This window comes from Schistocerca piceifrons, chromosome 3, assembly GCF_021461385.2.
Source record: "Schistocerca piceifrons isolate TAMUIC-IGC-003096 chromosome 3, iqSchPice1.1, whole genome shotgun sequence".
NCBI classification, from domain to species: Eukaryota; Metazoa; Arthropoda; class Insecta; order Orthoptera; family Acrididae; genus Schistocerca; species Schistocerca piceifrons.
In genome coordinates this window covers 620914378-620930474 of record NC_060140.1, presented here as the reverse complement: position 1 = coordinate 620930474, position 16097 = coordinate 620914378, and the positions used below count along the sequence as shown (strand labels likewise).

The 16097-nt window shown below is 39.3% G+C and overlaps 1 protein-coding gene across 3 annotated transcripts in view; it reads right to left on the bottom strand.

Moving 5' to 3' along the window:
* The window catches only part of LOC124789765 (cholinephosphotransferase 1), a 161482-nt gene that overhangs the window by 21135 nt on the left and 124250 nt on the right, over positions 1-16097 (bottom strand). For all 3 annotated transcript variants that reach the window (XM_047257220.1, XM_047257221.1, XM_047257222.1), the window contains one exon: positions 1803-1935. In XM_047257220.1, coding sequence (XP_047113176.1) covers positions 1803-1935 — 133 coding nt within the window. The remainder of the gene's footprint in view (positions 1-1802; positions 1936-16097) is intronic.

The following is a 16097-nucleotide window of genomic DNA, read 5'->3' as shown; positions in this document are numbered from 1 at the left end:
AATGTTTTTTTTTTGTTCTTGGATTGAGAGGGGTGGGTCAGTACCATGGCCACCATGATCTCTTGACTTCTATTGGATTTCTTTGTGCTTGTGTGTGTGTATGTGAGGGGGGGATAAAGGGTTTGGTGTATGCGACACTGATACACATTCCAGAAGAATTGGTTGCCCCTTAGCCTGAAGCCGAAACCATTATTTGTAAAATATTTGATTGTTTTGAGCTCATTAGAAAATCATCTGGATGCAGATGCCGGATGTACATTAATGTGAACAGATGACATTTTACAACATCTCTGAAACAATATTCATCACACAGCAGTTTGAACACTGTCACTGAACATGAATAGCGTCAGAACCCTCATGGCCCTGGTGGGGAAACCATGCACCTGTGACATTTCTGTTCACATTAAAAAGTGTTTCCCCTAGTGTCTCCTCTAAACACGCTGCAATTTTATACACATAGTTTTTCTACACCCTGTATAACACCTTCACAGCAAATTCCTGTCAGTTACATTTTTTAAAGCTGTATTTAATTCTGATTGGGTACCTGTATTCACTCTTCTCACTGAAAAGGACACTCAAATCACAAATCATTTGTCAACACTGTCAGAAAACACAATCTCTCATTACACAGTTTCCATGTTACACACAAAAAAATGGGGATATTATTTTACTATCATCATTAACCTGGAGAAAGAGTATCATCTTCTGATCAATTTCGTGGACCTGCATGACTGTGATTTTGAAACTGGAGACAGATGAGCAGATTGGAGAGTGGTGGGTATGGTGGCAGTATGAGCAGATACATCTACTACTTCTCATCACAGATTTATTCCAGGCATCAACTGAAAACACAGCTCATCACATTTGTGATCACTTTACTTCCAAATTTTATGAAAAATATGGGTAAAGAAAAATACAAAAAGAGTAACTACAAAATATTTAGGCACTCCAATTGCGAAAACAAGTCATCACAAACACACATTGTGTGTTGTGCACAGAGTGCTCTCTCTATTAACTGTTCTTAGCGTACCGACGACACGCACCACAAAATTGATCACCGAGTATATGATGTAAAGAATACTGTGAACTGATGTATTTTCATCAAGAGGTTACTACTAAATATATTCTTTATAAATAAATGTTCACACAGATGATTCAACAAGACAGACACCTAACAAACCATTCTGTAGGGAACGTAGTCACACAAACAGGTACAGTAGTTTCATAAATATATTCAAATAAGTAGCAACAAAACTCCTGAAAATAATGAAAGCAAAAAAATAAAATTTATCAACTTAAGATATTAACAGAATCACATTCCCACGCAGTATTATTTTCATCAAATATATAATAGCTACACTAAAATACAAATGTAAGTACTATTTTCCCACACTTATTGCAAGTTTCTTGAATTATATGAAAATTTTACACAAAAGTAATAAATATCACCAGTACTAACAATATTATTACAAAGAAGAAAAACAATACAGATAAAAGACATTTGCCAGAGCTTAGTTCTGGACAATAATTTGAGCCTTTTTCTGTTTAAATATTTTAAAAGACAGAGTCAATAAAAATATGTATCAGGCAGTGATATCTGATCAACAATTACAAAAATATAGATTATATAAATTTATATATATGTACATTAATATTCAAACCCGTCAAACTGTTTTAATTTTTCACTAATTTAAAATTTGAGCTATTATTTTCTCATTAGTGTTGTGATTTCTTTACATGTCTACTTCTTGATGGTCTAGAAGTTCCACCACCAGTGTTGTGTATGTTTACATTACCCATACCATTTTTCTCCGGAGCAGGTACTGCAGTAACAGGGGATCTTATGGGTATCCTGAAAAGTTGTATCTTCAGGTGGTCACATATTTCTTGGCACACTTGTCTGGAGTACCTCATTAAGTCAAATGTCACCCACAACTGTGAAAAAAACAAAAACAAAAACCAGTGTAGTTACAGAGACAAATATAGCAATACCACCATAAACAAATGTAAATTTACATAATTTTCTCACAATATATAAAAGATCAATTATGTTTCAACTGGCTAAGTTCCAGGTAGTGCTAAATTTAAATGTTTCATTTTCTATCAGTTTGGTGACAGATAAACTATGACAATCAACACAGGTAACCTATGACAATCAATTTTGGGATGTAACAATTCACGACTCAGTAACAATTCCATATGTTCTCAAGCCATATCATGTACAATATACAATTACACAGCAGTTTATTTACTCCAGCAAGTTTCCAAATGATATCAAAATAATGCTTCACCCATCTCAGAGACAAAGCGACAGGTATCAACAATGTAATAAAGATTATATATAAAAACAAAGATGAGGTGACTTACCGAACGAAAGCGCTGGCAGGTCGATAGACACACAAAAAAACACAAACATACACACAAAATTCAAGCTTTCGCAACAAACTGTTGCCTCATCAGGAAAGAGGGAAGGAGGGGGGAAGACGAAAGGAAGTGAGTTTTAAGGAAGAGGGTAAGGAGTCATTCCAATCCCGGGAGCGGAAAGACTTACCTTAGGGGGAAAAAAGGACAGGTATACACTCGCACACACGCACATATCCATCCACACATACAGACACAAGCTTCCCCCCTCCTTCCCTCTTTCCTGATGAGGCAACAGTTTGTTGCGAAAGCTTGAATTTTGTGTGTATGTTTGTGTTTGTTTGTGTGTCTATCGACCTGCCAGTGCTTTCGTTCGGTAAGTCACCTCATCTTTGTTTTTATATATAATTTTTCCCACGTGGAATGTTTCCTTCTATTATATCAATGTAATAAAGAGATTGATTGCTTGTTGCAGTAAAGCTGACATGTTAAAAGTTGCAGACAGGTGTACAGATGGCATGTTAAGTTGCAGACAGGGACAATTAAAAGACAATTACACATTAGCCTCCAGCCACAGAAAAAGAAAGAAAACACACACACACACACACACACACACACACACACACACACACACACACACGTGGACTGGTCCAAACTGCCAGAGATGGCAGTCATGTGTGCGGGAGGTGTGTTTGCTTGTATGATTTAATGAATGAATATATCTGTATGTGTGTTTCTTTTTCTGACAAAGTCTGTTGCTGAAAGTTAATGTGTAAGTGTCTTTTAGTTCTGCCTGTCAGCTACTTACGGCATCATTTTATGGTAAGTAGGAATCTATCTTTTCCTTAAACTGCTGATATTTCAACCTGGGTTTTCCACTGTTTGATTTTACATTAGAATGAACCTTACTTTAACAGCTTATGATTCATGAGTACATTTATTACACAGTAGGGAAATAGTAAAATTATTCATGCAGTTGGGTAAATGAATAGTTGCACAACATACCAATGTCTGTCAAGATTATCATTACTGCAAGTGTTTATCCACAAACTATAGAGAGGTTTTATAGAACAAATTGGCCATTTTGCATCATCTGATTATGTTCAGTGTTCCAGAGCCTTTTGCCTTTGATGTCAGAAGTTTCTCAAACAAGTGACAATTCAATGTTTCATAACTTCTTTCACACAACTATAGTTTGTGTTCAGATGCAGATGCTCATTAAGATACTAACAATAAGTTTAGGAATACAGCCAGTGCATACGAGATTGGTATTTATTGTCCTTGCCTATTGTTTAAGAGGAAATGAGAAAGCAATTTACTTTTTGGATGTTGCAGTTATTTTGTTACATGTGATTCCAATTGTAGAAGACAACTAAAACTTGTTTGGTTTTCCACCTTCAGTTGTGATGTATATTGCAAACAACACAAACCAGTGCCTTTTCTTTGATGTTATGGCAAATATTTGAAATTTAATTTCTGCAATGTGTAGCTGAACTCAGTCCAAACAAATAATGCTAATTATGTCTTTCATGCACTGTACAGTGTCGATGGAAATCTTCGGTTTGTTTCCCATTACAACAACATTATATTTATAGCAGAATTATACACTCATATTCAAAAGAGCAGTCCCGAATTAGGCCTAATGCAATATTTGTGTCATTGATGCGCATTGAGAGGGACAGCAAAACGCCAAGCATAAGACTCTCCAGCTGTGACAACACTGTTCTCGCCTGCCCTGATTGCTACTGCCAAGCATGCAGCGCTGCCCAGTTACCGTTGGAGTACTGACTACTCCATGTGTTTTACTGTCCCTGTTAGCACATATTGATAACATGAATATCACAGTTGATTAACTGGGGACCACTCTATTGGATAAGTGCACAAAATTCCACTTTAAAAATAATTTTGATTGTAATGGGAAACAAACTTAAGCTATCCATTGACACTGGGTGTTGTGTGAAAGATGTGATGTGCAGTATTTGTTTAGGCCGATTCCAGCTACACACTGCAAAAACAAAACTGCAAATATCTGACAAAACTTCAGAGAAAGTGCGCCTGACAGCTCTTTGAAAGGACACCATACACAATTGTGGTGATAATTTTCTTTTGAATTCATGGTGTCCTTATTCAAAAGGAGGCTGCTTATTGATGAAAGAAATAGCAGGAGATGGATTTTCCTCACATGGCACCTTCAATTTTGTACTACCCATTCATTTCAGCACTGCACTCAGAGCTGAGCATCTTATATCACACAATGTCAGTAACATCACTGTACTAGAATACACGACTGTTCAATCCATTTCCTTATCATTCTTACAGCAACATTTGTTCTATGAACAAATTTATTACTACAAATTCTAGTCCAAATACGCCGTACACTCTCAATCAAAAGTATTGTTAGGCAGCAACTGGCTGGAATCGCACCTGTAGCCAACCCTTAGTCCTACTTGGAATTGTCAATGAATGCATGCTCTATGCATTCAAACAACTATATAAAGCCAAGGAGATTAATAACAGGAAGAAGTCCTCTTTGAACCATGCCTCACTTATCTGAAGTAACAGAGGCTACAGCATCAGTATACAAAAGTGCAATCACCTAAATTTCTGAAGAAACTGGTGTTTCAAAGATAGTTGCAAAATTGTGGGTAAGATGATGTTGCAGAGGGGGTGAAGGAGGTCTTTGGTCTTACCAAAAAATACATTGCTGGTTTACGTTTCTGTCACAACAAGCATACAAGACTAAAAAACCAGTACACATCATTACAGATATGTATTTCTAGTGATCTGTTTCCAGTGCTTCCAAGGTGGCAATGACTTCTGGAATTTTGTCGTATGGTATCTTTCTGATTTGCATGAAGATGGGTACTGTCTCTGTTGAAACCCAATAACACTTACTGCTTTAAATGTAACACTGTTGCCCCAGCACCAAAAGGGAGGACAGCTCTCGTTGTTTATGACTGGATGCTGAAGCTAGAGTGAGAGGATTGGTTGAAATTTCATACAGTAGGACTCAAAGGAATACACTCACATTTCACAAGAATGTAGGTTGCCAGTATGTAACCTGTTTATCCAAAAGACAAGATTACTGTCATTAACTCCATGCTTTATAGTATCAGCACACAAACATAAAAAACAACAAAAAATATGCCAAGCCGGTTTGCGAGAAGTGTTGGCAATGGAATGGTTGGCTATGTTTTAGCACTGAGCGTCTGAGACTGGAGAGCGGGTCCAAACGTTCGCTAGGCTCTTTGAAAGTACATTTTTGCAATGTAGGAGGCTGACATGCAGTGTTAACAAATCTGTAACTCCCTTGTCTCAACCATCCCTCAAACACTAATTGAAGTACCAGACAAAAAGGGATGATGAGCTTTGTTTTAGAATTAAAAATCTTCTGTTATTTTAAATGTCATCACTCTACAATAATTACTTTTTGTTTGCAAAAGAATGCAGTTTTCACATACCATGAACTACAACAATTGTGGTTAATGATTTGTGGTTCTCATTTAAAAAAATGCAACTTATTTTCAGTTCTTATTACAAACTTTATTTTTAATGACTGTTTCATAATGACATGTCATTAAACCACCACCAAAACTGTTTTTTCTTCTTGTTTTTACAATCATATTTTGTTTATTATTGTGTGATAACAAAAAAATGCTCATTGGGTGCCCATTTTCACTTTGTAACGCGCATTTTATCTCAATGTAACCAAGCCAAAAATGGGAAAGTTTTCTGATCCAACCAACACAGTGTTCCACCTTATCAACAAGAGGCATTTGATACCTGAAAAATATCCAGCAACTATCACCTGTAACAATTATTTACTGTAAAACTACAAGTAAATGTACACTCATCTCCAAATAGCTTTAACTTGCTTCCTTTCCTTCTTTCAAAAAAAGTATAGTCCAACCTTGATGTTTCATCATCTGATAAAAAAATATGCTAATGTAAAAGATCGGTATGCTAAATGATGTTTCCTAAATATTAATTATAAAATAAGAAATTCTGACAGTTAATTACTGCTTTGCTTCTCCCCTCGAAAAGAACCTCAGTGGGTAGGCTGTGAAATGTATCAAGTATGAATTTCTTATTAAGGAATGGAATTACGCTCTTTGTGAAAGACATACTTAGAAATTCCTTTCACCACAGATAAATATTTTTCCCTTTGACATATGAGGCCTGTCTAAAATGTATCCGACCTTTGGCCAGAAAAAATATTTTGAATACCTGACGGGGTTGGGACCCTAACCCTCTTCAAAGTAGGCCCTTGGTGCTTGCACACACTTACCCCAACGATCCTTCTACTGCCGGAAACGCCTATGGAAGTCTTCTATTGGAATGGTGTTCAGCTCCATCGTCGTGTTATGCATTATCTCTTCTCTATTCTCAAAATGGGATCCTTTCAGTGCCATCTTCAATTTTGGGAACAACCAGAAATCACAAGGAGCCATGTCTGAAGAGTAGGGAGGTTGGCGAATGGCTTTAATTCCATGTTTGGCCAAGAAATTTTGGATCAAGTGGATGAATGTGCGGGGGCTTTGTCGTGATGCAGTTGCCAGTTTTTCGCCACCTACATGTCTGGTCTTTTGCGCCAAACTGGGTCACGGAGTCGCTGGACAACATCTTCATAGTACTCCTTTGTCACTGTTTGTCCTTCTGTTGCGTATTCGTGATGCACAATTCCACAGACATCAAAGAAGACAGTCAGCATCACTTTGATTTTGCCTCGCACCTGCTGTACTTTCCTCGGCCTTGGAGACTCGAGATGCATCCATTGCAAAGACTGTCTTTTTGTTCCTGGGGCATACCTGTACACCCATGACTCATCTCCAGTTATCCTGGTGTTCAAAAGCCCAGGATCAATGTTGGTGGTGTCCAGAAGGTCATGTGCAACATAAAAACAGAGGTCTTTTTGTTTCGGCACTTGGGCACGAATTTCGCAGCCACCCAAATCATCACGCATAATGGCATGTGTGGAATCTTTAATCAGTACAACCTCTTGGGCAATATCCCACCTGGTCAAATGACAATCTGCCATCACCAAATTTTGCACCCTCTCAACAACAGCTGCTCTCCAAGCAGTTTGGGGCCTGCCAGAAGGTTGGTCACTCTCCGCTGAGGTGCAGCCATTTTTGAATCGGTTGAACCACTCCTTAATTTGTGTTACAACCATCACATCTTCTCCAAACACCTGTTGAATCTTACTAATTGTTTCGCTTTGAGAATCACCAAGCTTTTGACAAAATTTGATGCAGTACCTTTGCTCATCATGTTCAGTCATCATGAGAGAATTGGTAATCAGATGAACACATTGTGTAGCCCCACACTCAGCGACCGACAGGCAGCGAGTGATGCGTTGGAAGACTGGGACAAAATTCACGCACGCACATAAGGTCTCTTCCTTTACTGTGTACAGTAACGCTGTGCTATCATCTCCATTTGCGTGGAAAATCAAAGGTCGGATACTTTTTAGACAGACCTCGTATAAGGATGTACCAACTGACAATGTGACAAAGAAGTAAAGATCAAATACGATTAATGAAACAAAATGACCACTGTTATAAAATATTAAAATGTTTTCACATTTAATAAAAAAACTGTTCTTTTGTTTGAAACAGCTATTTAGTAAACTTAAGTGGTCACAACTGACACTATCTTGCGACAAAGATGCCACTGATAACTGAGACAAAGTGGTTTTCTTTACTGACAGTGTGGAAACATGGTGCATTACCCCAAATGAATTGCTTGTGGCTCAAGAGAGGAAGTTGCGTCTTCATTGGCATTACTGGAGCAATGCCGTCCCTATCCTCCTATGAGCTAAATGTCAAAGTTACAAGGTGCTTAGAAAAAAACTTAGAGGTTTTCTGAAAAAGTCACAAAAATTTTCAGACTGTTTTTGGTAAAGGACTTAACAACAGTAGTCTGCTGTATTATACATGATATTATATAATGCAGAAAGGATCACTTGCCCAGCTGGTGTTGCTGACGGCATCATCCACAACTTTACACTGCAGTGTAGTGTCTTGATTCGTTTAAATGTTAAAGAGTATCAAATACTTTATTAAAAGGGAGACCTGTATACCAGTTGACGAGCAACTATGCTTACTATGGCTGTGTTTCCTCTTCTCATCATTATCAAACATCTTTGTACGTGAGGATTTGCTTGGTAGAATGAGTTTTGTTGACTCGAAATGTTCTACATTTTCAGTAATCACATCTGTCACCTATTTTCAGGTAAAGCTTATTATGTGCAACACACATAAGCTCACACCTAGGGAGTTTTCCTTTCCATAAGCATAAGAACATAATATAATCTTAATTTTTTCAGACTTTATTTCTCTTGTGTCAATACGGCACAAACAATATGGGATGTGTATATTCTTAGAAAGTGGCTGGACTGAGAACTTCCAGTGTTTCAGCTTCCTGTGTTGTGCATTTCTTCACAATGGCCACATTTCTTCAGCACTCAAATAACAAATGAATTGTATTTTCAGAACATCTTAATTTAATTGTAATTGTCACACAGTATTTTTGTAGATATTGCTGAAATACAACAGGGTGTGACCTGTCATTTGGAGGGAATTCTGTGTTCTATGCAATACCTGACCTTAGTTAACACTTTTTGGGTGGTTGGTTGGTTTGTGGGATTAAAGGGACCAGACTGCTACAGTTATCAGTCAACACTTTTTGCTGTCCAATAATTGCATGTACTTTACTGAATACATAAATGCCATTTGCTCTGTAATTGTGTGTGTTTATTTTCCCTTGAAATATTGAACAGCTACACACAAAAAAACTGAGGTTGGTTAAAATCAAAACTTTTCATCAACATTGAAATAATTAACTCATTTAGGGAATGACTGGAAAGGAAACTAGTAGACTGCTTCCATTTCGCCATCATTTCGCTAATTTCCTTGATTATTATATGTTTTAGTGTCTACACATCACATCCTCTTCTATTATTGGATCTGAGCACAACAGGAACATGCAACCACTATATCTCATGTATTTTTGAGCTTTGTGCAGAATACACCAAGACTTAACTGCATCAGCAGTTCCTGAATAAAAGACAAATGGAAAATGACAGAAGAGCCAAAAAATTTTAACCATATATTTGTAGAACTGCTGCAACCTGCAAATTCACAAGTTACCTTAAGTACACTAACATACAGGCATAACCCAAATACAAAAAGTGTGTGTGATATACCCATTTGCTTTCTAGATAGCTCTACTACAAGCATACAGTTGTCTCCCCTATGCTGCCAGTGGCAGCAATTGTTCTGTGATTATCTACAGACAGGTAGTTCTTCCTAAGGTTTGAAAGATATTTAAGGGTTAAAACTTTACACTTATAATTCAGATCTGCAGATGGTCACAGATGACTGAAATTTATAATCTATGGATATTTATTTGTACTCAGACTTGAAACAAAGAGGATTTATTTTGACTGATTCTCACATTACTATAGTATCTTCGCAAATTCTGTGCACCTCTCTCTTTCATAATATGGCTAAATTTGTCCCATGCTTTTCAAAAAAGCTACCAGTAACTGAGTTAGAAATGATCTTTGAATCCTGTTGGGTAGCCTTGTAGTCCCTACAACAGTACAGGCTTTACAATAATGACAAATAAGGAAAGTTAAACGTTATTTCAGTGACATGGTGGAGCTCTCTCAATATGCATGCTGGAGCTCTCTCAATGCGCGACCTACCAAACTCCATAACGCTGTTGTTAGATTTAAAAAATAACTGACCAAGTGAGAGTAGGACTCGCACTCTGAGAGTTCCATACAAATGTAATTAGTTACACCGATAGTACATTCAACTCTGCGATTTTTGCCCTTATCAATATCAATACTGGTGGGATATCGGCGCCAGGAATGTTTTAATTTTAATTTTTTTGTCTAATTCAGCATTTGCTGTTGTAATTTTTCATTTATTTTATTAGTGCTGATGATTATTAACAACCTCTGGTAATTAGCAACACCAATGATTTCTTCCTATACTTGTACTGTAAAACCTAGCTTCTTGCCGAATTTCATGACTTAGATCATGAGGTACCTACAGGTTTTAACGAGTGAATTTGCAAGTATCAATATATGTTACATAAGTGGCCGTATATTTTCACTGCATTGACTTAAAAGCTAAAATTTTTTTACACTACTTCAGGGCTGTAGAGCTTATTATGTGACAAATCTGAGCTTGATATGTCTACCTTTTTTTCAAGCTGATTAAAAGTGGCAGCATTTTTACCTGTTATTCCAAAACATAAAAAGGGATAAAATGCTCATTTTCAACCAACTTCTTAAATCATTCCACTCTCTCATAGCCAAATAACATATTACAGAGTCAAGTAATATTTTTTGAAGGACATGATACTTCCGTTTGACTGTTATCTTCACTTAAAAGTCAGTGTAAATATTTATATATGCATAAATGCTGGTATTGCATGAGACCTCTTATTGGAAATTTGTTTAATACATGAAGCATTTGTACAATGGTGGGTCTTAATGCTATTTACTTCTGTGTTATATGAAACTGTCAATTATTAAGCAGAGTTATAGCTTGCTGTTGTCACTAGTTCACAGTTTATCGTAAATTCCTTTCACTTATGCTACGCAATTCAAATGTCACGTGGCTGCTCGAGTGTAGTCGATGCTACTGTCAAGCACTGCAGCGCATCAGCACTGCATGCAACATAAATTGCTGAACCTTCATCTGTAAATGTAAGTCAAGCCCACATAATCTATTACATAACATCACAATATTTGCCTCAGCAGCAATAGTTTAATCTGAGAATGTAAGATGACCTTGTATTTTTTTTGAATGACAAATTTTAGGCTAAAACTGTTCTTCAAATCATGTAATTAAATAACTAATGTCCTGCTACTTAACATTATGAACAATGACTGAGGACAGAAGAGTAGAGGATAGGACAGGACAGTTCACTATTTCTCAACTGTTAACAATGAAAATGTTCAACTATGATAAACTTTCATAACATTTGGCACTAGCAGAGGACTGTAGGTAAGTCCAACAGCATATAGGGTGTCTTAATACCTCAGTAACCAGAAAAAAAGTCAGTAAGCTCTGTAACAACTGGCTATAGGTGAAGGTACACATGTGAAATTTTCAATCAAAATAATGCAGCTACTGCAAAAACTTCAAGAGCTGTGCCAAGGACGATTTGATATGATTGCAGTGTTTCTCTGCCACAATGAGACATTCTATGTGTGATCTATTCTGTGTGACAATTCACTTTTGATTGACAGTGGCATAACTCCTCCTACCAATCTGAACCACTGATGCACATGGAGATATGAATGTTTAAACTATTTTGCCTAAATAAATATCAGTTTCTTTGGACTGAAGTCTTTATTCCGCCACACGTGTCACAAGTCTGTTCATTTTCCAGTGAAGAAAGCATCATTTTCTCCGCTATTATCCTTCTACTTGGTGCCTGGATCCCTGCAAGAAGCAAGTGTCTGATTCATCACTTTGTGACAAAAGGTCTTTGGATATCATGTTGTAATTGTAGTCTTCAGTTTATTGCCTTGTTTGACACAGCTCTCCATGCTAGTTCTTGTGCAAACCTCATCATCTCTGTATAACCATTGCACCCTAAATTCATTGGTCTCATTCTACCATTTTTACCCTCACATTCCACTATGAAACTGACAGTTCCTTGATGCCTCATGATGCTTGCTGCCAACCAAAGCCTTATTTAAGTAAAGTTGCGCCATAAATTTCTTTTCTGCTACATGTGATTTAATCCAAAGGTCATGGGGTCAATTCCCCATGTGTAATTTTATTTTTTATTTTCAATAAACCGATACAAGTGGGAGGCATTGTCTGCTAATATCAATGATGAGTCTGGCAACCGAAGATGAAGTCGCAGGGCAGCCAAAGAAGGACAGAGCAGAAGAATATGGGCCACTGTCAACCGGGCGCTGCACCGACACGGAGATGGGTCTTCACAGTGCAGGATACAAATGGGAGCTCTACATGGCCAACCATTAAAAAAAAAAAAAGCATTAATAGCATTTTCAACATGGGGTGGGAGAGACAAGAGCCATTTATATTAGTGTATTTTCCAGGTAGCAGTTGGCATAACAGAAAGAGCACGCAATAGTAATCCAAAGGTCATTGGGTCAATTCCCCATGTGTAATTTTATTTTTTATTTTCAATTTTTATGTCACTTAAATTGCAAATAAACTGAAAAAATGCTCAATATATTGTATTTATTAGTACTGTCATGAAATGCATGAAAAGAAACGGAAAACAAAATTTGGAATTGAAAACAATTTCCATGAAATGATTGTACTCATAGCATCCAGGACTCTGCAAATAACATTCCAAGAACGGGTAGTAATGAAAGCGTACAGGACATTGTATCCTGTTCGTTTCATTTTGACCTTAGATCACCCTCTGCAGACACATGAACAATAGGTTCCCCTGTTTTTATGATGAATATCATCCCAACACACATAAATAAATCATCAACTGGAAAATAGTAAAAGAATCTAATTTTACATTTGAAGTTTTAGTGTATGGCTTACAATCACTTCTTGGCAATTCATTTGCAATCCCAAATTTTCCTTTGACTTTGCTTTCATGTCTTTACTAGAAATTTTAATAAATACAATATACTGGACATTATCTCAGTTTATTTTCAGTATAAGTAATATAAAAATTTAAAATAAAAAGGAAGTTCCAACACAGGGTCTTGACCTGTGATCTTCAGATTACTGTTCTGAAGTCTTTCTGCTGTGCCACCTGCTGCCTGGAAACTATACTAACACTTTCATTTCTGGCCAAGCCCCGCACATAATATAAATTTGGACGAAACTGGTGGTGATATGTAGGTTGGTTGGTTCAAAAGAGGGGGGAAGGGACCAAACTACGTGGTCATTGGGCCCTTGTTCCTAATAAAACAATGCCACAAGTGTGAGAATAAAACAGACGAGACATTTAACACAAAACAGAAAGAAAGGAAAGACCACAAGAACAAAGGAAAGGCAACGAACACTAAAAGGAACAAAAGAAGACAAGAAATCAACAGAAAGAGGCAAGAAACAGTTAGAAGAGAGTAAAACAAGGAAGCAGATTACAGTGGCTGGCAAGCCATGAAAATAAAAAGGAAGAGCCCGCCACCCTGCGACACATTACAACCTCTACCCTAAAAGCACTAGGGTAGAGGACATAGAGGAACAAAGGACATGCGCTAAAACTCAGATAGAATAATAAAACCCACCCTCACGGATGAAATGTAAAACCAAATCAGCTGATGAACCATTGTCTGCTAAAATCAATGATAACGAGTCCGGTAACTGAAGAAGTAGTCACAGGGCAGCCAAAGAAGGACAGAGCAGAAGAATATGGGCCACTGTCAACCCGGTGCCTCACCGACACGGAGGAGGGTCTTCACAGTGCAGGAGGTAGCCATGGGTCGCCCAGTCGTGGCCAGTGGGGAGCTGGCAGAGAACCACGGAGTTCCTGTAAGAGGCCCTCATCGAGGACTTCCACACATTTGTGGTCTCCTTAATGGCTCGCAGTTTGAGGTGCGTAATGAGATTTTTCCATTCCATCTCCCAAAGCTGAAAAACCTTGCAGCATAATAACGAACGCAGGCCAGTTGCGGGGATGCCGATCTCCAGAAGTGGTTTCCGTGTAGCCTGTTTGGCAAGCCTGTCACAAAGTTTATTTTCTGGGATTCCAATGTGACTAGGGGTCCAGACGAACATCACTGAACAAATGGACTGTTCCAGGACATAGAGAGACTCCTGGAAGGATGCTACCTAAGGATGACGAGGGTTGCACTGGTCAATAGTTTTCAGGCTGCTCAAAGAATCAGTACATAAAAGAAAAGACTCCCCAAGGCATGAACGGAGATACTGAAGTGCACGAGAAATGGCCACCAGCTCTGCAGTGAATACACTGCAGCCATCACGTAAGGAATGCTGTTCAATATGACCACCGCGAATGCAGGCAAAGCCAACGCGACCATCAACCACGGAGCCATTGGTGTAAACCACTTCAGAGCCCCGGAACATGCCACGAATAACGAGGAAGTGACAGCGGAGAGCCACTGGGTTAACGAAATCCTTAGGGCCACGTGAAAGGTCCACTCGAAGCTGCGGCTGAGGCGTACACCATGGAGGCATATGTGAATGGACTGCAAGTAAGAGATTGTAAAGGGAAGAACTCCAGTTCGGTGGGAACGGACCACACATGAACCGCAATCATTAGCCCTGACCTGGGCCGCCGATGCAGGAGATGGACTGCCGTGGGCGGGAAAAGGAAATGGTAATTTGGATGTTCAGAAGAACTACGAATGTGTGCAACGTAACTGGCGAGCAGTTGTGCATGTCTGATCCGCAATGGAGGGACTCCAGCCTCCACCAGGACACTGGTCACCAGACTCGTCCTAAAAGCTCCTGCCGCTAGTCGAACCCTGCAGTGGTGCACAGGGTCGAGTAAATGGAACACTGATGGTGCTGCCGAACCATAAACCACACTCCCATAGTCAATTCGGGATTGGACAAGGGCTCTGTAGAGCTGCAGCAGCACAGAGCGATCTGCACCCCAATTGGTGTTGCTCAGGCAACGGAGGACAATGTGGTGCTGCCAGCACTTATGTTTAAGCTGACGAAGATGAGGAAGCCAAGTCAAACGAGTGTTGAAAACCAGTCCTAAGAATTGATGTGTCTCCACTACAGTGAGTGGATCGTCACAAACGTAAAGTCCTGGGTCCGCATGAATGGTACGACACCATCAGAAGAGCATGACACACGATCTTGCGGCTGAAAACTGGAAGCCGTGGGCTAGAGCCCTTGACTGCGCCTTGTAGGTGGTTCCCTGTAGGCGACACTCAGCAACACCAGTACTGGAGCAGCACTACGAAATGCAGAAGTCATCTGCATACAGCGAAGGTGAGACAGAAGGCCCAACAGCTGCTGCTAGACCGTTAATGGTCACTAAAAATAGAGAGACACTCAATACAGAGCCCTGTGGAACTCCATCTTCCTGGATATGGATAGAAGTATGGGAGGCACCAACTTGGACATGGAAAGTACGGAGCGACAGGAAGTTTTGGATAAAAATTAGGAGCGGGCCCGGAGACCCCACCCATACAATGTGGCAAGGATATGATGTCGCCGTGTCGTGTCATGTCATGTCATGTCATATGCTTTACATAAGTCAAAAAGACGGCAACAAGGTGGTGCCATCTGGAAAAGGCTGTTCAGATGGCAGACTAAAGGGACACAAGATTATCAGTGGTAGAGCGACCCTGGTGCAAGCTGCCCTAACATGGAGCCAGTAGGCCACATGAATCCAGGACCCAACCCAACAGCCGACATACCGCATGTTCCAGCAGCTTACAAAGAATGTCTGTGTGGCTGATGGCCAATAGCTATCCAAATCAAGCGGGTTTTTACCAGGTTTGAGCACTGAAATGATGGTGCTCTCCCACCATTGCGATGGATAGATGCCATCGCACCAGATCCGGTTGAAGATGACGAGGACATGTCACTTGCAGTCAGATGAGACATGTTCAATCATCTGGCTGTGGATCCAATCAGGCCCAGGAGCTGTGTCGGGGCAATGTGCAAGGGCACTGAGGAGCTCCCACTCTGTAAATGGGGTGTTACAGGAATCACTGTGGTGTGTAGTGAATCAGAGGACGTTCCCTTCCAGCTGCCGTTTCACCTTCCAGCCGCCGTTTCAGAGTGCGA